Source organism: Enhydra lutris, unplaced genomic scaffold (assembly GCF_002288905.1).
Source record: "Enhydra lutris kenyoni isolate GAN:26980312 unplaced genomic scaffold, ASM228890v2 scaffoldscaffold55, whole genome shotgun sequence".
Taxonomy (NCBI): Eukaryota; Metazoa; Chordata; class Mammalia; order Carnivora; family Mustelidae; genus Enhydra; species Enhydra lutris.
This window is the reverse complement of record NW_019154139.1, coordinates 3,122,132-3,145,899: the sequence shown is the minus strand read 5'-3', so window position 1 is coordinate 3,145,899 and position 23,768 is coordinate 3,122,132. Positions and strand designations below refer to the sequence as shown.

General features: G+C 62.9%; 2 protein-coding genes across 3 annotated transcripts in view; one reads left to right on the top strand and one right to left on the bottom strand.

Moving 5' to 3' along the window:
• The window catches only part of LOC111157657 (GRAM domain containing 4), a 73,501-nt gene extending 59,503 nt beyond the window's left edge, over positions 1 to 13,998 (top strand). For both annotated transcript variants that reach the window (XM_022519266.1, XM_022519268.1), the window contains exons 6-19: positions 665 to 797; positions 1,251 to 1,276; positions 1,847 to 1,938; positions 3,286 to 3,377; positions 4,469 to 4,517; positions 5,245 to 5,316; positions 5,757 to 5,800; positions 5,876 to 5,985; positions 7,532 to 7,686; positions 9,217 to 9,361; positions 9,911 to 10,004; positions 10,349 to 10,433; positions 11,282 to 11,350; positions 11,675 to 13,998. In XM_022519266.1, the coding sequence (XP_022374974.1) occupies positions 665 to 797; positions 1,251 to 1,276; positions 1,847 to 1,938; positions 3,286 to 3,377; positions 4,469 to 4,517; positions 5,245 to 5,316; positions 5,757 to 5,800; positions 5,876 to 5,985; positions 7,532 to 7,686; positions 9,217 to 9,361; positions 9,911 to 10,004; positions 10,349 to 10,433; positions 11,282 to 11,350; positions 11,675 to 11,779 (1,271 nt within the window). In that variant the 3' untranslated portion in view covers positions 11,780 to 13,998. The remainder of the gene's footprint in view (positions 1 to 664; positions 798 to 1,250; positions 1,277 to 1,846; positions 1,939 to 3,285; positions 3,378 to 4,468; positions 4,518 to 5,244; positions 5,317 to 5,756; positions 5,801 to 5,875; positions 5,986 to 7,531; positions 7,687 to 9,216; positions 9,362 to 9,910; positions 10,005 to 10,348; positions 10,434 to 11,281; positions 11,351 to 11,674) is intronic.
• A 3,416-nt stretch (positions 13,999 to 17,414) lies between these two features.
• LOC111157462 (ceramide kinase) overlaps positions 17,415 to 23,768 on the bottom strand; it is a 52,887-nt gene continuing 46,533 nt past the window's right edge. Inside the window, exons 11-15 of the mRNA XM_022518882.1 lie at positions 23,305 to 23,410; positions 22,479 to 22,555; positions 21,633 to 21,838; positions 20,878 to 21,086; positions 17,415 to 19,701 (exon numbers count right to left, since the gene is read on the bottom strand). Of these exons, the coding sequence (XP_022374590.1) occupies positions 19,632 to 19,701; positions 20,878 to 21,086; positions 21,633 to 21,838; positions 22,479 to 22,555; positions 23,305 to 23,410 (668 nt within the window). The 3' untranslated portion in view covers positions 17,415 to 19,631. The remainder of the gene's footprint in view (positions 19,702 to 20,877; positions 21,087 to 21,632; positions 21,839 to 22,478; positions 22,556 to 23,304; positions 23,411 to 23,768) is intronic.

The window sequence follows — 23,768 nt, the reverse complement described above, 5'->3', positions numbered from 1 at the left end:
GCCTGTGGCCAGACAGCGCCCCCTGCGGGCAAACCCATGCCCTGCAGAGCACCCGCGCTCCCCGTTTCCGCCTGGTTTTCTTTTCTTTTTTTAAAGATTTTATTTATTTATTTGACAGATAGAGATCACAAGTAGGCAGAGAGGCAGGCAGAGAGAGAGGAGGAAGCAGGCTCCCTGCTGAGCAGAGAGCCCGATGCGGGGCTCCATCCCAGGACCCTGGGATCGTGACCTGAGCCAAAGGCAGAGGCTTAACCCACTGAGCCACCTAGGTGTTCCCTCCGCCTGGTTTTCTGAGTTTGGGATGTAGGTCCGTTTCTGAAGGTCTTGGCCGAGCTGGGCAGTAGGCCACATCCTTCACTGGGGTCCCCAGCCAGACACAGCCGCGGCCCACACACCCCTTGGCCATTCTTCTGGTCCCCAGGCTCCCCAGGAGTGAGCCCCCAGCCAGAGAAAGGGAGGGTGACACAGACGCCAGGGGTGGGAGCCCACGGGGGGGCAGCTTGGGGCGCGTGTGGCCGTGGAGACCCCATGTGGTCTGTGGCAGCCCGGCCAGGCCTCGTGGTGGAAGCGGGTCAGGCTTGGCGTTGGGGAGTGCGTGTTCACGCTCCTGTCGGTGTTCCTCACGCCCCCCCGCCTGCCCTCATGGGGACCTCCGTGCCCGCAGACCGGCGGAGCCAGGGGCTGTGCCCCCGCGTCCAGAAGTGGTTCTACGAGAAGTTCGGGGAGTATGTGGAAGACTTCCGGTTCCAGCCGGAGGAGAGCGCCGTGGAGACGGAGGAGCCCCTCAGCGCCCGGAGGTGGGGGCCCTGGCAGAGGTGGGGGGCAGTCACCGCACCAAGGCCTCAGCCAGGCCAGCGTCCGAGTACCCGAGAGGTGGTGGCCGGGGCGGCTCCCAGGGCTGGGCCGTGCCCACCTTCCTGGGCGAGGGACCCCCTTCCTGAAGGAGGACAGGCAGCAGGGCTCCAGGGCAGGTAGCACTGCTGCGTCCCCCCGCTCAGTGGTACTTGCTCAGTAAATTGCCCGTGCTCCAAGCCGTGTTGTAGGCTCTGGGGGACTCAGATTCTAGGGCCGCGGGTGGGAGTTGAGGGACGGTTCCATGGGTGAGACACCCCCCCGCACCCCAAGTTAGGGAGCAGCGGCAACATGCTTCCTGGCGTGGCCGTGTCCCCGGTGCCAGTGGAGCCCCGCGGTGGGTGTCAGGGGCGAGGCGCAGAGGAGCTAGTGCTCATGTCTCTCCCCATCTCTCCCAGGTTGACGGAAAACATGAGACGACTAAGTGAGTACCTAGCGTGTCTGTGAGTGGCCGTGGGGACCGTTGGGGCCTGAGCTGTGCGCCTGTAACCAGCAGGGCCGGCTCTGTAGTCCTGAGCTACGGGACATGTTCTTAGAAGGATGTTCCCTGAGAGTTCTCAGGAAAAAGGCTCCCTTTGGAAGCATGTCCGGGACCCCACCTTGTCCATCTAGAGCAGGACAGGATGGGGCCAGCGCTGTCCACCTGGCCCTGAGCCAGGGGCACTGTTTCCCTCCAGGCCTGGAAGGCCCCGTGAGAAGTGGTGCTTTCCCACGTGTTTGCCAGAGCCCGGGCGGTGACAAGGAACGCCCCCTCAGCTGCCCTTTCTCGTGTGCGTGGCTCAGGCGTGGGCGGCAGGGGACAGGCAGCCGGCGCGGCCCCACAGAGGCTATGGATGGCCCGCGGCACCTGGAGCGGCCGGGGGAGCACCAGCAGAGGGTCAGGCACACGAGGAGCCAGAGTTTTGCTCGTTTTGGCTCCCCCTGCCCCGCTGCTGCCCCCCTGCCCTCCTGGGTGTGCCCAAGCGCTGCCCTCACTGCGGTGTGTTGTCCCCAGAGCGCGGCGCCAAGCCCGTCACCAGCTTCGTGAAGAATCTCTCTGCCTTATCCGACTGGTACTCCGTCTACACGTCCGCCATCGCCTTCACTGTGCGTGCTCCCCAGGCGGGGTGGGGGGTGCTCCTCCAGGCCGTCGGCCCGCCCCGTGCCCGGGACACACATCCCTTAGCTTCTGTCTGGAAAGTGGCTGCCGTGTCGCTCCCCAGCCACGGGGTCGCTGCAGGATCAGGCGAGAGTGTGGGGGGTGCCGGGGGTCGGCCCATGTCCGCACACACAGCCCCATGGCAGCCCTCTGTCCATGCCTCAGTCGCCTCCCTGGACAAGTCGGGGAAAGGACAGTGGGGAGGCACGTCTGCCCAGAGGGGCCCCGGGCTCCTCCCGCTGAGTATCTAGGGGAGGCTCCTGGCAGACGCCCAGTGGCCTGAGGCCAAGCTGAGACTCTGTGAGCCACCAGTCCTGGGGCAGGATGGGAGAGCAGCGGCCTGGCATCGCCGTGTGCCCTTGGGGGACACAGACCCTGTGGCGGTGCCTGAATGGTCCTGTGTCAGCCATCCCCAGCCCCACATGAGACCCTCTGGTCACTGGGAGGAGGACACAGCCTGCCCACCTGCCTGCCAGGCCAGAGAGGGGTGGTCGCAGCTCCCAAAGTCCCCATCTCTGCGTTCCAGAGGGTTCTGAGACCGCCGTAAAGCCCACAGCTTGGTGCCAGCCCCGGGGAGGGGGGGAGATGGGCATTTTGCAAACACGGACTGAGAACAGGACTCAGTGGCCGGGCCCCAGCCCCACCTAACCCCAGAGGCCCTGCCTTCAGCCCCCAAAAGCCCTGCCTTCACCCTTCCGAGCTCCATGAGGCCTTTGGTACCTTGGTCCTGCCTACCGTCACCAGGGGAATGTGCCCACCATTCAGACCTACCTTCCAGGCCTCTGCCTGGCCCCCCCCCGCCGCCACATTCCCTTCTCTGCCCCTTTCTGAGCATCTGCTCTGTGCCGGCAGCTCTGCCAGTCCCGGTGGGCCTGGAGCGGAGGAGCCTGAGCCGCACTTGGCCTGGCACACGGCACGCGGGGGGTTCTCAGCCAGCAGCCCGTTGCCTCGCTCAGCCACGCTGAGTCCCGGGGGTGCTGCCAGCTCCAGCTTAAGGGAGCCACCCCCAGGGCTGGCAGGGACCTCCACGTGGGGTCCACTCTCCTCTGCCCATCCCAGGCTACATGCAATGGCTGCTCCCCTGGGACGCCTGCTCCCTGTACCCCCAGAGCACTGGCAGCTCCCACTGAGAAAGCAGCTCCTTGCAGGGTTTTCTGTCATGCGGTCCCTCCTTGGAGAAGGCACTGGGGGCCTGGGCTCCCCGCCTCCTGGCATGGCTGCCTGTCCGGTGGGGCGGGGCAGGGGGAGGGATGTGGCCTGTCAGGCTGCCTGACTGTCTCTCTCCAAACCCGCAGGTGTACATGAACGCCGTGTGGCATGGCTGGGCCATCCCCATGTTCTTATTTCTAGCGATTTTGAGGTTATCCCTCAATTACCTCATAGCCAGGTAGGTGAGCAGCTTTGTCCTGTGTACGTGACCGGGCTGTCTCCCGACGACACACACAACCGTGGCACGCCTGAGCTGGGGCTGCCTCACACGTGGGGTTTGGGCTGGGCTCCCGAGCCCCCAGGAGGATGCCCACCTCCACCCGGTCCACGGAAGGCAGCAGTCGGGGCTCCGCAGACTCCCCAGCTCCTTTCTCTCGGGGGCTGGAAGGGGGTCCCCCCAGCAGCTCCTGCTCAGCTGTGACGTCCCCAGGGGCTCGCGGGGCTGTGGAGTCTTTGTGCCCTGGGAGGCCCCGGAACTCGGCGGGAGGGTCGTTGCAGTCACGGAGCCCATGCAGCATCTTCTCTGTGCTGGGCGTGCTCCGGGGGGCTCCGCGGGGGAACCCTCCTCCCCAGCTGCTGGTCTGCGTGCGGCAGTGGTGACCCCCGCCTCACGGCAGGCCCGCAGAGGGCCCTAGCAGTCCCGACTTTTTTTTTTTTTTTTAAATGTTTTTATTTATGTATCTGAGAGAAAGTCGAGGGCGGGGTGTGGGGGCAGTAGGCGAGGCAGACGCAGGCTCCCCGCTGAGGAGGGAGCCGGTCATAGGACTGCATCCCGGGACCCCAGGATCATAACCTGCGCCGAAGGCAGGCGCTGCACCGACGGAGCCTCCCGGTCCCCACCTCAGGCAGATTTGTGCTCAGCTGTTGAGAAGTTCACATTTCACATACGGTTTCCCCGCGTGCATCTCTGAGCCTGCTTAAGTAGGGCTATTTGAAAACGTATTTTGTAGAGAAGAATATCTTTACATACCCGGGAAGGGGTCACCTGTGCCCAGACCAGGCACGATTAGCTAAAGCACTCGCCGTTATTTCTTCGCTGGCTTCTTCTGAAAGATCTTCTTTTCCACCTCTGGGCCCCCAGGGGAGGGGCTCCTGGTGGTGACCCTGAACTGTCCCTGCTCAAGAGCCGGGGAGCAGCCCTGCCGGTCTTGGCCGCAGACCGAGGGCTTCCGGAGCCCTTCCTGTCCCGCACCTCTTCCCTGCCGGGAGCATGGGGCTGGGGACTCGGTGTCGTCCGTCTGTGAAAGGCGCATGATGCTGTCCTTGCAGGGGCTGGAGGATACAGTGGAGCATCGTGCCTGAAGTCTCTGAACCGGTGGTAAGTCCCGGGAGGGTGAAGGTCTCTGTCTCAGCCCGGCCAGCTTCCCGGAGCCTCCGGGTGCTGCTTGGTGGATGCCCAGGGACCCCTGCCTGGCAAGTGGAGGTCAGGAAGCAAAAGGCCAGCCTCCCCCAGCACAGAGCCCTGGATGGCCACAGTCTGACCCCCCAGCCAGCCGACACCCCGAGTGCCCCTCACTGGCCCTGGCTTCACTGCAGGGAAAGCAGTTCCTCACCTGGCCTGGGCCCTGGGCTGTCCTCACCCTTCCTGGTGGAGATAATATGCTGGAGCGGGGAGAGGGAGTACAGGGGACCTCCAGACAAGAAGTCGAGTAGAGCAGGGATCAGCGAACTGTGATCTGCTGGGCCCTGGCATCCAGGAGGCCCTTGGGAGGTTCTTGTTAAATGAACTCAGACAAACAGGAGGAGGTCAGCCCCCTCGCCTCGGTTTCCCTCCGTACAGAGTGAGGGGTGCAGGGCTACACGGTCTCAGACGCACCTTTGAAGATGGGCTGTCAAAGCGTGACCCCCTGCTGGCTCGGGGGACTGCCGCTGCCCGCCCACCCTCTCGGGCACCAGAGGGGCATCTGCCAGGACAGCCAGCCCCTCTGTGCGGGGGCAGTGCGGGACCCTGCTTCTGGGGCTGTGAGGCCTCTGGACTGCTTCTGTGAACCATTGCTCAGGGCTGCTGAATTCCGGTGGAAATTCTCTGTCCCCTTTGGCTGCAGGAGCCTCCGAAGGAAGACTTGACCGTGTCTGAGAAGTTCCAGCTCGTGCTGGATGTCGCCCAGAAGGCCCAGGTACCGCTCTCGGGCTCTAGCCCCAGGGGCATCTGTGCATCAGCCCAGACTCGTGGGGGCCCCCAACCTCCCAGAACCACAGGCCTGGCTTGTCTGTGGTCAGCCGACCTACCTGCAGCCTGCCCATCGATCCTGTGGCAGCAGCCACGGCCACGGTTGGCGGGAGGGTCTGGGCTGACGGCGGGCCCCCTGGAGGGTGGAGGCGAGCCGGCTGCTGGGAGGGACGCGGCCTGTGGCCTGGTCCGGCGTCCGTGCATTTCCCTGGGCTTCGCGGGGACCCACCACCCTGTCCTCAGCCTGAGAGTGGCTATGTGGGACAGCGGGGCTCAGCGTGCCCCCCACCTCCAGTTGTGGCCTCGCGGGGCGGCCACGCACCCCCCCCCCCAAGTCGCCGTGTGGACGGGCCCGGGGCCCGTGGTGACCGCGGCTTCTCCACACAGAACCTCTTCGGCAAGATGGCCGACATCCTAGAGAAGATCAAGAAGTAAGTCCCCGGCCCCCAGCCCGCACCTTCGGGGGTGCGGCCCTGGCCCCGGCTGAGCCCCCCTCTCCCTTCCAGCCTGTTCATGTGGGTCCAGCCCGAGATCACGCAGAAGCTGTACGTCGCGCTCTGGGCCGCCTTCCTTGCCTCCTGCTGCTTCCCCTACCGCCTGGTGGGACTGGCTGTGGGTAAGGAGGCGCCTGGGCCGGGGTCTGGGCTGCCGTGCGTGCGCATTCCAGGGAGGGGGGCGCGGGGGTCCCGGCCTGCTGTCCTCCAGAGCATCCGCCGAACGCACAGGCCTCCGGGGGCCGCTGTTAGCGCGTGCGGCCGCACCCGACTGCTTTCTGTTAGAACAGTGAACCTTGGGAGAAACAAAGCCCATCGGAACCCCAGAGCCATGATTCTTGTTCCTTAAAACGAGCCTGTTCGCTGCTTTCAAGAGCCAAACCCCTGCCCCGCCCCGCTCCTGCCGAGCAGGGGAGCTGGGAGGCGTCCGTCATGGACCGCGGTCAGCCAGCTCGGAGCGCTCGCAGGGACCCGAGGGGGCCGGGTCGAGGGAGGATGACTTGGGGTGCAGGTGTCATGGAGGACAGTGGCCTCGATTCTCTGTGCGGTGGGGTCTGAGCAGAAGGTGAACTTTCTGGAGTCTGCTTCAGGCAGGTCAGGAGCGGCCCGTGGCTGGGGTGGGGTGGGCAGGTGCGTGGGGGTTGTGGGGCTCAGGGTTTGCCCCGAAGGGGCTGGTAGGCAGTGTTGCCAGATGGGGCCACTGGGGAAGTGGGAGGGGCAGACTGAAGACAGGGCGGTCAGAGCTTGATTTTGGGGTGGGCAGTGCGCAGAATTCAGGGAGCCACTGGCCGCAGGGCTGACTGTGCACGATGTGGCTTCTGCCTCTTTCAAACCATGGGATGGCCTGGCAGGATAACTTGAACACCCCCATGGGTTTGCTGAGACTCCTGTACCACACCCCTGCCTGGGGCTTTTGCAGGGTAGGGAGAGGGTGGGGGCCACTGTGGAGGCTGCCCTGAGCCCAAAGCCATGGTTCTGAGGCTGCCCCAACCCACTCGGCCCACCGACCTCAGGAAGCTGCACCCTCCTCCCCAGGCTAGACCCTGAGCTCTGATCTCCTGCGGGGCCTCCATGTCCCTGGAGCAGACGCGGCCCGTCTGCAGTGCAGGGGTCAGGGCGAGGGTAGAAGGCTGGATCTGAGCTGGGGCGTTGAGCTCGGGGTTCGCACAGTGCGGGGGCGGTCCCCAGCTGCCAACCACCTCCTGGCGTGCCGCTGGGGCCTTGGTCTCTCGTTGGCCCTCCCCCTGCGTGCCTTGTCAGGACAAGCAGGGCTGGCAGACAGCATGGCTTTGGGGACAAGGACTGACACCAAAGTGAAATGCCCTCAATCCTGTTTCTCGGGGGCCCGGGGTGCAGGGGGGCGCCCGGCCGTGATGGATGCCGGGGGCACCCGGCCGTGATGGATGCCGCCGGCCCACCAGATCAGAGGGCGGCAGGCTGAGGGTGGGTCCCTCACACTTTCCTTCATGTCACCCTCGGGGGGTGGTAAGTGGTGGGCTCGTCCATGTGCAAGGTGGTGTGGTCGGCAGGAGCTGCCGGAGGGTCCCAGGTGGCGACACCCCGTGTCCTCACACTCTTGCTCCCCCTGCCCTGCGCCGGCCACACCTGGGTTCTGGGAGGCCGTCCGTGGGCCCTGGCCGCAGCGGGACTGTCCTCTCCTGTCCCTAGGACTGTACGCCGGCATCAAGTTTTTCCTCATCGACTTTGTCTTCAAACGCTGCCCGAGACTGCGAGCCAAGTACGACACCCCCTACATCATCTGGAGGAGCCTGCCCACGGACCCTCAGCTCAAAGAGCGCTCCAGCACCGCCATGTCGCGCCGGGTAGGCTGGCCTCAGGCGGGGCCCACACTTGTGCTCCCTGTGCTTGGGGAGGCTGGTGTCTTCCTGATCTCGTGGGGCCCTTGAAGCAGACAGAGTATGGCCCCCGCTGCCGGCCCTGCTGCTTTAGAGCGCCCCGCGGCCCTGGGCGCCAGGTAGCCACTGGGGAAGGCTGTGCTGGAGGCCCCCTCCTGCCTCGAGGGACTTGCCTGAGCCATGCTGGCCCCCAGGCCAAGGGCAGGCAGGGTACGGGGTGCTGGTCATGTCTGCCCAGAGCTTGGGGGCCTTGGGAGGAGGGAGCCGTGGGAGCTACTGTCTGGCCCTCTGTCCCCCAGCTCAGGCTCGGGCCTACCTCGTGCCCACAGGCTGGCATGGGGCCTGTATTTTATTCATGGTAGAAGGGCTTTGTGGGTGTTGGGCCCTGGGTCCCAGACTCGGACACAGAGGATGAGCTGGCCTAGGCGTTCTCAGGGTCTCAGACGAGTGCGGGAGGTTCTGGGTCCCATAGAACTCCTGGGGAGGTCTGAGGTTTCCTGAAGGAGATGACATTGGATCGCTGTGTTGTGTGAGTGTCGTCTGAGGACAGGGTGTCCAGTGACCCAGTGATGGGAGGGCAGCTCTGGGTCAGGTGAAGGTTAGGTGTAGGTCAGTCTTCCCAGGTTCTGGGACTACAGAGCTTGCTGGGAGCCCACACTCATGAGCGGCGTGTGGGACTCTCTGCATACAACAGGGTCGTGGTGAGCCAGTAGGCGAGCTCTGGTCGCACACGGGGAGGCGGGCATGAGGGAGGAGGTACAGAGGCGGGCAGCCTGGCTCCCTGCAGGCGTGGGAGGGGACGAGGGGCTCGTCCTCGCCCTGGGGTGATCAGGACAGGGCCTTCCAGGGGTTACCACGTAACGCTGGCCAGTCTCGGGAGAGACAGAGCAGGGGAGTGAGGATGTGGACTTCCTGGAGGTGGAGAGGGGGAGGGGGACCCCGCCACAGCGTCTGCGTGCAGCTCTCCTCAGCCCCCTTGTGTGAGCTCACGTTGCGGGGACCCTCTTTCTCCCTTATCTCGGTCATGCATCTGTCTGTCATCTCCTTCTTGGCCAGCTGTCAGGGTCCGACAAGGTACGGTGTCCGTGTGGAAACCCCTCCCCTGCGGGGACCTGATGCTGTGCGTTGCTGTGTTGTGACTCTGTTTGACCTTGAACATCACTTTCCGTGGGCTGTGCCCCGGCCAGTTCTGATGTCAGAAATGTCTGGGATGGCCTCTGTGCTGAGCACCTGGTGGCCCGGGATATGGACCGCGTGTGCTGGGGTGCAGGTTCTGGCCCGGCCCTATGGAGTGGGGGCACTGCTGGGGGAAGCAGGGTTCCTGGGATGAGGAGCAGCCCTGGCAGGGGCTTGTAGGGGTCCGCACCCCACATCCGGACATCCGCGCCTGCCGCTCGTCTCCGTTTCCAGCTGGGCGGGGACAGGCGGGGGCTGTGTGCGTCCGTCCCCCGCCCGCAGCTGGCGTGACTAATGGGGAGTCCCACGTGCTCTTGGCAGCTACAGACGGCCTCCTCGCGCAGCTACGTCTCCAGCGCGCCCGCCGGCCTCAACAAGGATGAGGACGCCGGTCGCTTCCACGGTACCAAGAAGGGCAATTTCCACGAAATCTTCAACTTGACAGAAAACGAGCGCCCGCTGGCAGGTATGTGTGCGCGGAGCCTGTGGCCCGCCCTGGCCGTTTGGGGGACTCACCCTGCGCTGGGGCCAGGGGCCGGGACAGGCCCTGGGGGCCCGGGAGGGCGCTGGGCAGCGGGCGGGAGTTGCTGGCTGTGCTCCGAGGGTGCCTGTCTCCCCGGCCGTGGACGGCTGAGCTGCAGGAATTCAGAGGGGCCGGCCAGGACCGGGTGGCAGGCAGCTGGGCCCTTAGAACCGCCTGGCGGGTCACAGTGCGTGACTGCCGGCCACGGAGAGCTGAGCTTTGACCTTGTCCTGTCCCCCCACCCTGCTAACCCGGGCCGTGCAGATGCGGCCCCTGAGTGTCGAGGCGGCGGGTCTGTCCGTCTGCACCACGTGAGCTGTGTGCTCCTCGGAGGGTCGGAAGCCCCCGCTGGCTGACGCGCGGGAGCAGACACCTGCTTTCTAGGAGAGCGGAGGGCAGCGTGCCTCCCGCTGTGGGTGCTCTTGGCGGCTGGGGAATGAGCTGGCCTGGCCCCGGAGAGCAGGGCTGATGGGCCCCGTCCCTCCCCACTAGTGTGCGAGCACGGCTGGCGCTGTTGCCTCATAAACCGGGACCGGAAGATGCCCACCGACTACATCCGCAACGGGGTTCTGTACGTGACGGAGAAGTGAGTGCCCTGCAGGCCCTCGGGCCCCTGTCTCCCATCCTTGCTGTGGCGGCTGTGGCGCTGGCCTCCCCAGCTCCTCTCGCTGAAGGGCCGGGCCTCAGGGGCCGTGCCGGCTCTAGGCGGACACCCCCAGGATGCGGGATGTCCATGAACGTGGCTCAGGTGCAGTGTAGGCTGCCAGCCTCAGTCGCCCTCTCTCAGAGCACCGGCTCTGTGGAAAGTGGGTGCGCAGCGGCGGCTGGGAGGGGCGCTCTGCCTGCCGCGTGGGGACCGTGGTGGCAGCAGCCTGGGCGGGTGTCCCTGTGCAGTTGCTGGGTCACATGTCTTCCTTTCTCCTCTTGTAGTTACTTGTGCTTTGAAAGCTCCAAATCTGGTTCTTCCAAGAGAAACAAGGTCATCAAGCTGATGGACATCACGGACATCCAGAAGGTCAGTGTGGGTCCTCTCCTCCCCTCTTCGGTTACCCCTTTCCGGTTGTGGAGGAGAGAGGCCGTGGGGCCGTGAAGCTGGTGGGCCTTGGTTGGAAGTCAGATGTGTTTGCGGTGAAGGAGTGATGCTGTCGGGAGATGTGGGGGTGCCTGTGTCAGGGCTCCCCTTCTAGAGGGTCTCCATGCAGAGCCCCCTAGCTCCCCTCAGAGAGTGTCCGCATACCACGGGCTTGCCCCCGTCCTCACGGGTCAGCGCCAGGCGCCTCCCACAGATGAGGAAGGGTTGCACAGTAAGGTGGGCCCGGCCGGGTCCCCCAGCCCCCACTAACCACTGTATATCCGCCCTTCGGCCCTGAGATGCTCCCCCCACCTTGGGTGTGTCCTCAGCCAGTATCCCTCAGTGCGTCACTTGGACAGGGCAGGGCATGTACGGGGCCCAAAGAGCTTGGCGCACACACTTGGGAGGGGGTGCGCCCCGCCTCCAGGGTCTGAGCGTCTGGGACACAGGCCAGCCTAGGCTGGGCGTGGGCCGCAGCTCGCTGGCACGTCAGGAGCACAACCCCCTCGCGCCCCCCCCACCCCCTGCCGGAGAGATATGCAGTGGCTGGGACAGGGGACGTTCCCCCTGCCCCTTAGGGAGACCCCGTCTCACTCGGGCCTGCTGGGAGAGGGTGGGATAGGGCATGGGTCTGGTTTCTCTGTCATGAAGTCAGTCTGTCCTCTCGTGGTCAGGAAGACAGGGTTTCATGGGGCTGGTTGTGTGTGGCCCCTGGGAGGAGAGTGCCTGGGGACAGACCTGGTCCTGATCCTGGGAGGGTTCCACGCTGACCATGTGCCGTCATCCCTCAGTACAAGGTCCTCTCTGTCCTCCCGGGCTCAGGCATGGGGATCGCTGTGTCAACGCCTTCAACCCAGAAAGTAAGTGTGGTGCGGGACACCGGGCCATGGCAGAGAGGTCAGGGATGCGGGTCTAAATCCCTGGGATATGCGCAGAGCCACTGACCGGCTCGGGACCCGAGGGGGCCCCTTTCTCTTTCCCTCGCTGTGGCCGCAGCAGCCTCCTGCCTCTGCGAGTCCGGTCAGGTTCAGGGCCGCAGGGAGGAAGGGGGAGCCGGGAGGAGCCAGTCTCTCGCTGCAGGTGGGCCTGGCGCCCGGGGGCGGGGGGTCTGCCCTTGGGCACCAGACCCCCTGGGGCCCTGCTCGGCCTGGCCGCGGGGTCAGCACGCGTCTCCGCCCCACCAGCCGCTGGTGTTCGGCGCCATGGTGCACAGAGACGAGGCCTTCGAGACCATCCTCAGCCAGTACATGAAGATCACGGCGGCCGCGGCGGCCAGCAGCGACAGCTAGTGTCCGTCGCCTGGGACGGTGCTGGAAGGCTTTCGTTTGGTTTTTTGGTTTATTTTTGGTTTTTTTGTTTTTTTGTTTTTTAACAATTTGATAGTGGAAAAACAGTTGGACATCCTCCTGATCTTTCGCAATAATTCCCCTTGACCCGTGGTTTTATTGTGTTCACGCTGTGCTTCCCGGACCCCTTCACGCGGGGGTTGCGGCCTGGGACGGTGCCCGCCCATCCCACAGGGGAGGCGCATCCCATGAACACGCGGACATGGAGGGCAGGGATCCTTGGAGGCCAGCGGGAAGGAGGACACTCAGGACACGCCTGTTCCGGCTGCCGCCAAGTACAGCCGCCATCCCGCCGCCCTGGACGGAGAGCCCGCGCCCGCGGCGCCCAGCCCTCCAGAGGCCGGAGCGCTTGCACGCCGAAGCCACGGCTGCAAGCACCGGCGTCCCTCTTCCCAGGCGTGAGGGACATCGGTGAGGAGCGGCTCAGAGGCGTCCCGCCGACCACCCTGGGCGGGCCCGTGAGTCTCGCTCCTTCCTGTAGCGAGGTCACCTGCTGCGTGGCCTCAAGTGGGGCCCGGGACAGGGTGCGGCTCGGTCTGGCCTACGCTCAGTGCCAACCATCCACGGGGGCCAGGGAGCCACCAAGGCCACTGGCCATCTGGGCCCTACTAGCCACCGGGAGGCCAGGAGTCGGCGACCCTCGTGGACAGGGAGTGGTGTGCAGGTAGAAGCACAACTTCCACTCTCTGCTCTGGAAAGGAGACCATTGGCCGGGGCTTTCGGGGCCCTCTGAGCACGGGATGCTCTCAGAGGAACGTCAGCTGCAGCACGGCCAGGGGTGGCCTCGTGGTGGCGACCTCCAGGGCTGGCGGGGCAGAGGGGGGTGCTCTGGGGCCCTGGGGCGGGAGCAGCCCGGACGCACCGTGGGCCAGGCTGGCTGCCGGTTTGCCGTGGGAGCTGTGTGGGGCCACTCGGGGCACATCGGCCCCCCGTGAGTGAAGCCCAGAGGCTCAGGGCCGGGTGGTCTGCAGCCCTGACGTCCAGCGGCACACCCCGGGGGTGGGAGCGAGCCGCCCCCCGCCCCGCGCCTGCCAGTGCGCTGGTGGCCAAGGCTGGGGGTGGGGGGAGGGGTCTCTCTGCAGGCTGGGTTGGCCTGGGGACAGGCCTGTGACCTCGGGGAAGGATAGGCTGAGGTCGCGGCGGCTGCTCCCGCCCCCAGCCGGTGCGCTTCCGACTCGATGGCAGTGGCTCCTCGGCCTGCCCTGCGTCCCCTGGGTGTCGTGGACATTGTTGCTTTTTGAAGAAACAGAAGATTATATTTTTTACAGAGAGCAAGCTGTTTTTCTTATTTTTGTATCATTTTTCAGATGTAATTTTTACCTTTGCTCCAATCCTAATTTGCTGGTTTGGGTGAGGCCCCGTGGCCTCGCTCGCGTCCTCCTTCACGGGGGGCCACGGGGCCACACGCCAGGGCCCGGGCCGCGCTCCCAGGGAGCCATGCCGACCAGCCTGATGAAGCACACAGCCCGCCCGGCCGGTGAGGTCTGAGGGCACCCGCGGCGCCTGCTGCCCCGGTCCGCCTGGCACTGGCGTTGCACCACCCCGCAGGCCGGCCTCTCGTCGGCCCGAAGGCAGAGCCGCTCTCAGTCCTGGCTTTGGCTCCCACTGTGGGTGCAGGGGGACCAGCTCCTGTGGGCCCCGCAGAGGCCTCAGGCACCCTCGGGGACCCTCCCCCAGGGACCCTCCCTCAGTGCCTGAGGCGAGGGGGGACAGGCCGCATTCAGGGGGACCCTGTGGGAGCCGCTCACACCCCTCCCTGGGGCCGCCAAGGGGTTGGCGTGGGGCTCGCCCTCCTCAGCAGAGAGGGTGGTTTGGTTCGAGTCCCTTCTGAGGAGAAAGGGAGATGAAAACTGACCACGTGCGGAGCACGGCCGTGGGGCGCTGGGTGGTGGGGGTACGTGGCCCCCGGGGGCTCCCCGCTGCCCGGCAGAGAGCCCGGGGTTTCTATCAAACTGTGTACATCTGGGCAGATGTTTAATTTCTATGACTAATCACTGAACTAGCGTGAATGTTACATTTTTAGGTCCAAAGCTGAAGTCTGTTTTGGATCTGTAAGTACCCGTTCCTGCTGTCACTCTGTTCAACAGAAGGGTTGTACTGTATGAAGAACTAATGAAAAACCCTGTAACCGTTTTTATAAGAAAACTTTGTTTGTTTAAAGAAGTCTTGTATAAATTATAATTTTTATTTAAATAAACCTCAGATGCTTTGTGCTCTGGGGAGGGTGGGGGTGCTTGGCCTCCCCAGCGGGGCCCCTGTGCCTTGTCGGCAGCTGGAGTGGGGCAGGCCGGTCCCCTCCTGGGGGTCCAGGATCGCCACGACCACCAGTGCTGGAGGGTAGCCGGGGCTTGGGATCCAGAGCTGCCTGGGGCGTGGGCTGTGGGGCAGGGCCATGGAGTGTGGCAGGGGCATGGGTGCAGACATCGAGGGGAAGCAGGGGTCCAGGTTCCCAAAGTCTGGAAGGCCAGTTCGGGGCATCCAGGTCCGGCACTGGGCGACAGGGCAGTGGGACCATTACTCTGCCGGGACATGGAGGAGCCTGGAAAAGGACCCTCGGGGTTGGGGTGCAGGTCCTGGGCAGGACTTCCCTGGGAATGGTGGGCATCTCTGGGACCAGGTGCAACCTGGAGCCCTCCCCCCTGGGGTTTGGGCAGAAGGGCCCCCGGTGGCACCCGTGGCTCAGCCAGTCGAGACACTGACAGTGGAGACCAAGGGATGCAGGAACCAGCCGACATCTGAACTCACCAAAGTCCTGTGTGGAGCTGAGCTGGGCACAGCCAAGGGTGCCAGCCTCCTGCCCCCACGCCCACAGCTCCACCCAGGTCCCACAAAGTGAGCGGGAGCTGAACAGACATCAGGTCTGGTGGGCCGGCCCTGCGCGCAGATGAGCCCCATCCTCCCGTTCATCCGTCCATCCGCTGCAGGCAGTCTCAGGGCTGGGACCGCGCTGTGACAGGCCGGTGGTCCCTGGGGGCCAGGCACCTGGTGAACGCTCTTGGGACTTCACAGCCCAACAGGTAAGGTCTATGAGCGCCCAGCCCTGCGGGGACCCCTGTTCTGGGGAGGGGGAGGGGTGAGGAGGGGCCGGAGCCCAAGGTGTGGGCGGCAGGGACCCCTCTGCCCACCCTCGCCGATGGGGCTCCTTGTTTGCCTGTTTCGTTATTTAATGTGTCCACAAAGTAGCAGAAATAGGTCTCCTCGCTCCTGTAAGAGCTCCCCGGGGACCGTATTCAGTAGAATTGGTTTTGTCTGTGGCCGGTGTGTTTCCGCTGGTGCGTTTACAGCAGTCCTCTGCAGGGGGCGTCTCCTGGCTTCGCCCGGGCGCCCCTGAAACCAAAGGAGGTGCCTTGGTGGCCCCGTGGTTTTGGGGCCTTTATTCTTGGGAGCCCAATTCCCTGCCAGGCTCCCACAATCTGTCCTTCTGGCCGCAAGTCGGAGAAGCAGCCGCCCCGGCCTGGGGAGGGTCTGGGGCCCCAGGGACAGGAGCCCTGGAACACTGGCGTGCGACGAGTGGGGGACCTGCTGCCGGCGCTGAAACCGCATTCAGTGAACAAGGGGTCACATGTGGCCCAGAGAAGTGTTGCCATCAAGTTAGGGACCGAAGGCGGTGGTTACCGCTGTTTGCCTGCAGAACCAACCTGCAAAGCTGACTCCTCACACATGCCCTGCGGCGGAGGCTGGAGGAGGCTTGGGGTGGGCGGCAGGGGTCGTGGGGGCGGGGGTGGGCAGCCACTGTCCGAGACCTGATGATCCAGCAGGGATCCGTGGGTCAATCCAGGAGGCCCCGCCCTGCAGGAGTGTGCAGAGGTGGGGGGGGGTCCCGGGGGAGCAATCTGGCCCCTGAAATCAGCACCCCACATGCTGGAGCTGGGAAGCCCACCCCGTCTTCTGCAGGGTCCCAGCGCCTCCACGGCCACGGGCCGGCATTGTCGGCGGTGCAGGGCTCCCAGGATGCAGGCGGCAGAGGTGGGGGGCAGGCGCCCGGGGACCCACTCCTTTAGAGGGAGGCACTGCTGTCCCTTCTGTATGGGGAGTCAGACCTGGCACAGATGGGGGACAAGTGGGCAAGGTCCTGAAGTTGGAGCTACTCAACTATCCCTACTTGTAGATGATGGTATGGTGAGAAACCCCAGATCTAGAAATAAGGGTTTTTTTTAAGATTGTATTTATTTGACAGAGAGAACACAAGTGAGGACAGGGAGAAGCAGGCTCCCCGCGGAGCAGAGAGCCTAATGCAGGGCTCGATCCCAGAACCCCGAGATCAGGACCTGAGCCAAAGGTAGACACTTCACCAACTGAGTCTCCTATGCGCCCCACGCAGGTAAGTTTTCATAGTAAGAGCCATAATTTCTGGATTCCATGATACTTTAAAAAAATCAGATTTCTATGTAAAAATAAAAAAAAATTAATCCCAAAATACAGTTTGTTAGGAATATACCTGAACGGTTCAGATACTGTGGAAACTAGAGAACTGTCAGAAGACCTGAGTGAGGCTTTATGAATGGGAACGTGCCGCGTTCCCGGACTGGAAAGCTCAGCCTCGTGATGAAAACGTCTTCTCAAAATGCGCAGCGTGAGGCAGCGGGGTCCGGGAGCCGCGCAGCGCGACTCCTTTCAGGAGAACAGCAACGCCTGCGGGACGAGACCGGACGAGACGGGAGCGAGTGTGCAGGGAGAGAAGAGCCCTGCTCCTGCCGGCTCGGGTTCCAGGGCTGTGCGCCCCCGAGCACGCGGACAGCAGGCAGGGGAACCGGAGAAAAAGCACATGTTCTTACTTGATGCTAATAGCTTATTTTGTTGCTGTTCGTGGAGACCTTTATAGAAAAAAATCAGAAGACCCAGAGAAGCAGTTAGATCCTGGGCCTTCTTAACAAAACGGCAACAAACTTCTGAAGTCGGGACGAGCCAGGATGAGGGCTTTGGGCTTCTGAGGTCATAGGACGGCACTGGGGGGGTCTCAGCGGGGAAGTAAAGGAAGGTTAAGGTTTGTGCAGACCTAGCTTGGCACCAACCGTCCCAGGGGTCGGCTCACGGCGCCGGGGAGAGGACGGCACACCCGCCCGAGAGGAAGTTCGATCCTGCTTCTCGGCAGACGGGTGGGGGTGCAGAGGACGCCTCTTGAAGTCTTTAGCTCGAGACCATCTTATGCCCAAGTGGCCTGTCTTGGGGTGGCCTGTCCTGACCCCCTCACATGGATAAACAAGGGAACGGTGCACCGGAAACAGGGGTCCCCCACAAGGAGAGCATGGGGACTTTGGGGGGGGAAGTTCCAGCTCTTGGCCTGGGTAACCCCATGTCCTTCGTTTTATTCTTGTTCTTTACACTGTTACATGGGTGGGGCCTGGGCGCCTTGGTCGGTCGGGCGTCCGACTCTTGTGTTGGGCGCAGGTCATGATCTCAGGGTTGTGGGATCGAGCCTGGGGGTCGGTTGGGCCCTGTACTCAGCGGGGAGTCTGCCCGGGGTTCTCCCCCTCCCCCTGCTCATTCTCAAAACCAAAGGGAGCGCAGCTGTTTTCACGAAACACGCTCTGCTCTGAACGGAACAAGAATTTATAAAAGAAAACCAAACTCTGCCCAAAGTAACTTTATTTTTGTCTTCTCAAACATACCAGAGCAAATACGCCGTTTTCCAATCTTGAAACCAGCAAGATTACAAGAAAATGAAGTCACCCTCTCAGGCCATACTTGCCCATTACCCAGGATCGTACCAGAGCAGCCACCCCCACCCCCGCCCCCGAGCGGCAGGGACCGTCCATCAGGTGCCCACCTGGTGCGAAGAAGCAGGAAAGGGTCAGAGCGCGATGGCTCGTGGTGTTTTCACACTGATGAGTCATCAAGGAAGTTAAAACACAGACTAGCCCTTCTAGATGGCCCTACATTTTCACTGACCCATCGGTCCGGGTTTTCTTCACCACCCTGGAGTCCAGCGGTTGTGGGGCCTTCCCGGAGACCCAAGCCTCTCGCCCCTGGGGGAATGTCTGAACAGTCCTTCTGGACTGTGCGTGCATCATCGGGAACTCCCGGGGCGTCCCGACCATCACTTGGGCCCCGAGCACAGCCCCAAGGCCTGCAGTTCTGGACCTGGGCATGCGGCCAGCCGTGCAGGAAGCCGGGGACAGGGCCGGCTCTTTCGGTGAACAGAAAATGCCCACCATGGCCTGGACCAGTTTCCTGAAATGGGCAGTGGGTTGTAGGACAGGCCAGAACTGTTTTGGGGAAACCTTGTGAAGGAGCCCGTCCCACAGCGTGGTTCTGGCCCCCCCCAGCCCAGGCCCTGACGTGTGGCCGCCGCCCCCGCACAGCACCGCCTGCCCGTCCTTCAACCCAGCAGCGAGCACCCGGGACAGAAAGAGCCCGCGTGGACTGACTTTCCACACCCAGACTGCGCCCGCCCGGGACCTGCTCAACTGTTGCCTTTGTGCGATTACACGGTGACATGGTCTACTGGAAAGGCCACGGGTAAAGCTCGCTTTGGTGTGACCTGGACGGGACTGAACGATGGAGCAGATCTCGCGCATACTCCAAAACACAAACACCGCAAGGAAATTCGACAAATACCGGATGTCTGTCGAGCGGACGGGACCAGCTGCCCCTCCCAACGGCCGAGCGCGCCCTCACGCGCCGCGTGGGACGGTCAGGCTGGCTCCGTCTCCGCAAACCAGAGTCCAAGCCGCAGCTTGTATTTCAAATAAAGCTATTTTTGAGGCGTCTTCCACATACCTAATGTGAATACAAAGAAAACAAGGCGAGAGCGCCAACGAGGGACCCCGGGGACCAGGGGTCATCCCTCCAGGGAACCCCCGGCCACTGGGGCTCTGGCATGTCCGCAAACATTGCGCTAACTATGGGGACGCCACTTCCCACTGACAAGGACGTTTTCATAAATACATGGAATGAAGCGTGAAGAAAAGCCCAAGTCTGGAGCACGTGCGACCTGGGGTCTGCGGCCAAGGAGCCGCGGGAACGTGGGACCTCGGGACCCACACCCAACGGGGCCAGGCCGCTCGGCCCAAAGTGAACACAGTTCACAGAACGGATTGTACCCCTCGCGCGCCCGCTTCCTCCCACCGCCCCACGAAGCCCTCCTGTTACCCACTGGGTCGCTGTGAAGCGTGGGTCCTCTCAATTTAAAACGGATGCCATGTCCAGAGCTCATGACTGTTCTCGCCACCGGCCGACTGCCCCAGAGGCACCGGCGCGACAGAGGCAAGGGCTGGGCCTTTGCAGATACAGGGTCTCTCTGTCAGTGTCCTTCCTAAGACGGTCCTGCTCCAAGGTCACCGGAGCCGCCCGGGACACACCCGACCCAGGAAGTGCGGCCCGAGCCCAGGTTCAGGTGAAGATAACGTGAAGGCCACCGAGTGTTCCAAAACCTGAGCACACGCACAAGAGTCCGTCTGGCAGAGAGGGTCGGGGAGCTGCTCGACGCCTCCCATCCAGATGCTAGGACCTCACATCCACCGTCCCTAAAACGACTGTGACAGAGCCATGGGTGGGTCCCTGAAAACCGCCGTCGGCCTAAAATCTAAGAAGTCAGAGCCCCAAACTGACAGGGGCGGTTGGCGGAGGCGAGTTCTGTGAAATGCGGTCGGTCCACAGGCTCACAGAGAGCTGAAAAGGCCGGGAACGTTCACGGATTTGCTGACCAAGGAGTTTGTCTAAAATCAAGATCTAACTATCAAAAATAAATTTCTAAATTTAAATGTATATATCAACGTAATTGGTCTGCAGGAATTTTCTTAAATAACGTTCGCTCTTCCCGAGCACAGCGAGGCGGGTGGGGCGTGAGGGCAGCTCAGCCGTCCGACTCCTTCGCGTCCTCCTCGATTCCCCGCGCAAAGAGGCGAACCAGCTGGCAGTGGACCCTGCAGAGACAAAGGGCCTCGCGTGACCCCCTATGACCCCCGGGCCCTCGGCCCAGCAGCTGGTCGAGGGTGGAGGGACCTGGGGGTCTCCTCATGGCTGGCTCTGGGCCCGGCCCCGCAGGGACAGGCCAGGGGTGCAGAGTGACTTACCCACGCTCTTCAGAAGCCTGTCTCGTAAAGGGCGTGGAGGCCCCGAAGGCCGGATTCAACACCCGGCACCCCCTCTTCAGCAGCGTGACCATCCCCAGATGGCCGTGTTCCGAGCTTTCAGGGCCGCAGGGAGGGCTCCATGCGGGGCGACCCCCCATGTGGGATGTGCAGGACATCCGGTCAGCCAGGACGAAGGAGCGCCACCCCAGCCCCCACCCAGGGGTCCATGGGTGGCCGAGGTGCCCCAGAGACCCCGCCTTCCACGACAAGCATGAGGATGAGCGCCAAGGGGCTCGGGTACACGTGGTCCCCATCAGCAGGGCCACCTTCCCCCTTTTCTAATGGTGTCACAGGCTCCTCCAAGATGTTCAGTAAGAAAAACCCCATAATTGGGGCATCTGGGTGGGTCAGATGGTTAAGCTCCTGCCTTCAGCTCAGGTCATGATCTCCAGGTCCTGGGATGGAGTCCTGCCTCGGGCTCTCAGCTCAGTGGGGAGCCTGCTTCTCCCCCGCCCCACCACTCCCCTGCTCATACTCTCTCTAGCTCTCTGCAAAATGAATAAATAAAATCTTAAGAAAAAAAAACCGAAGTCACTTACTGCTCAAACATGGTAATGATATCAAGATACAGACCATATGCCTCCCAAAATAATGCTGTTCCTGGTTTTCAAAGTTTCCTGCATTTTAGTAAATCCTTAAGCCAGCATTACAACTAATTCCACGTCTTTAACTGGTCAAATCACATAAGCCGAGTCCCCGCGCAGACAACTGTCCCGGTGGCTTCTCCTGCGGCCTCGGGGCGACCACCCCCAGGGAGGCTGCGAGCCAGACCCCCAGCTCCGGCCACAACCGGGGCCCCCTGAGGTCCGCGGGGCTGCTGGCCCATTGAGCAAATGAAGGAACAGGTCATGCTGTGACGTCTGGGGACAGCAGCACCCTCCCCAAAGCAGCCGACGGTGCCTTGGGGGCGGACGGAATGGGAACGCAGGGGACGCGGAGCCCCAGGAGACACGCCCGGGCACACACCTGACCTCGATGTTGGAACTGCTCAGGACCTCCCCGTCGCAGTTCCAGGAGCTATTGGACACGGGGCAGCAGCAGGGCGGGGAGTCGCTGCACATGGGCCCGAAGCGCGCCTTCCCCCTTTCCTTGAGGTCGCTGTCCTCGTCCTCCATGTGCTTCGACAGGAACTGGAATTTCTTCACACGATAAACTTCGACAAAAGCGAAGTCAAACTAACGAGAGACACAGAAGGGGGTGGCGTTCTTTGGGCACCAGGCCGGGGAGGCTGGGCTATGGGCCGTGCGCCACCGTCAGACGCCCGCCTCCCACCGTGGCCGCAGCGACTGGCACTTTCTAAACGGTTCAGGCAGGGCAGCTCAGTCGGCGGAGTGGCCGGCTCTCAGCTTCGTCCGGGGTCACGATCTCACGGTCGTGGGATCGAGCCTCCTGCTGGGCTCTGTGCTGAGTGGGGATCCCGCTGGACAGTCTCTCTCCCTCTCCCTCTGCCCCTCCCCTGCTCCCTCTCTCTCTCAAAAACAAGTAAACCTTAAAAAAAAAAAAAAAAACAGAAAGAAAAGCATTCTGGTGGTTCCTTAGCTGTAGCTTGTAGAATTCCTTACCTTTCACAAATGCTAGTTTAAAAGCCACTGAAGAACACCATTAGAGTAGACCTTAAGCACAATTTAACAAAAAACCACTTCTAGATCTTACTAAGATCAGAGACACACCACAGCCGCGGGCCTCCGGATGCTGCGAGACGCGGGTCTCCCGCGGCTCACCTGGTCGCACTGGTTGGTGTGCCGGACCAGAAACCGCAGGAAGTCGAACCGGGAGCATTTCCGGATAAGGATGAGGTCAGAAGAGCCGTCCCCCAAGTGCGCGGCCGGGGAGAGGCCCTGGGGGGTCCGGGGACAAGCGCAGGACATGTTTGTGGCGTTGATGGCCAGGAACTTCCCGCAGACCACCTTCCACTCCTCCACCTCCTCTGAAGCAGAAAGGGGCGTCGCGGACAGGACGTTAGAGGTGAGCGGGCGTCCTGAGACCCTCGTCACAAACGCCCCCCGCGACAGGCCCCCTGGCACCAGCACCAAGAATCCTGTGCCGACCGCCGGGCACAGAGGGTCACCAGCCAAAACACGGAGCAGTTTTGCTGTGAGCAGTTTTGCTCACGTGGGGACTTCTGGACAATCTCAAACAGACCGGTCGTCAAGCGTGGCCTGTGAGCTAGTTTCACATTTTTACATGGTCAGAAGAAATCAAGAGAAATATGTTGGGACACATGAACCTGCTACGGAACCGAATTTCACGCCCACAGAGTTTGCCGCGGCGCTGCGCCCCTTCCCTCGCCAGTGCCGGGCAAAGCCCAAAGGCGCACAGGTGAGTCGCAGGAGCGGTCGCTGGGCCCTGGGCAGAGCATGGTGGGGAACGGGAGCCGGGCTGGTGTCCAACCGCGGCATCGCCCTGCCACGGGGCTGGCAAGCGGCCGCTGTCTGCCGCCTGCGGGAGCCCAGGAGAAAGGGAGGTGCGGAGTGGCACCCGTAGAGGGACAGACGCGACGCCCTCCCGGACTTGGAAACGCGTGGTTCTGCACACGGTGGTGACCGTGACTGATTCGGAGACGTTACCCGTGTTCTCCAAACCGTACAACGACTTCTTCTGCTCCTCCTCCAGCTGCTGCTGGCTTTGCCGGCACACGAAGCACCTGAAAGGCAAGGACGTCACCACCCTTCCTGAGGGCGCAGACGCTCGGCGGGGACACGGGACTGCGGGAACTCTCCTGTTACTGCAGACTCGGTCTCAGAGGCTGAGCTAACAATATTTCCTTTGCACGCCAGTTTGAATTCTCCAGATTAGACCTGGTGACAGTGACCTGTGTCCTCAAGTCCTGCTCTAACACGGGTAAACGTCACACGAGCAGGGCGCGTCCTATGAGGCCAGGAAGCCGGCGCCCGGAGCCAGGTCTGCGTGGCCCCAGGTTAGCGGAGCTCCAGCGGGAGCAAAGGCCAAGAAAGGTACAAATTCCATCGCCAATAATACACTGGTTTTCCGTGTTCCCATCGCTACCAAGCAAGTGGACGACTGGGAACTCCACAGTTAGTGCAGACGGTGTCTGCGGTCCCAGGGCCCACTGGACTCCCTGTCCCCTGGGGTACAAGGGTTTACACCCCTGAGATGAGCTCAGCAGTCAGCTTGGTGACGCGACGGCAGAAGGAGCTTCTGCCTCTAACTGTTCTGATCTATGGTCTCGAGTCCTTCACTTCAAGGAGGGGAGAAGCGTGGGGACACGGGACCCCAGAGGCCCTGCGCCGAGCTCCGTCGCTGGGCACGCGAGCGCCACCCTCCCCCGTCAACCCTAGATGATGCCACACGCCCACAACAGGGAAACAGCCCCAAACAGCCTGTCTTTATTTCACGCCACGTGTGAAGACCTGCACGGAAGGGGGTGCTCACCCTGCCCGGCAGGGCTTCCTGTCCCGCGGAGACCCCACTGTGTGTCGCGCTGGCAGAAAAGACACTGTCCCTTCGTAGCAGTGATGTGACAGGAAGGTCTTCAAACCTGAGAACAGAGCACGAAGGAGTCAGTCCAGCATCACCTCCCGGCCACACCACCCCATGCCACCAGCACCTCCCGGGAGCCTGGTGACGGGAGCAGGGAGGGCGCCTGGTCTCCAGGGCTGCCCCGACAGTGGCCCCTCCTGGCCCGCCCGCAGGTCGCTGGGATCTGCTGAAGCCCCTGATGTCCATGCGGCCTGAAGGAGACGCTTCCAAGGGAGGAGCCCCCAGACCCCGTCTGCTCCTCCCAGGCTGTTGGCCGCACCCTGGCGTCCCCCAGCCTTGGCCGCCCAGGGTCACCCAGCACAGCTCTGGCATCTGGGAAGAGCTCTGACAAAGTCCACGGCAGCACTGGGCCCAGA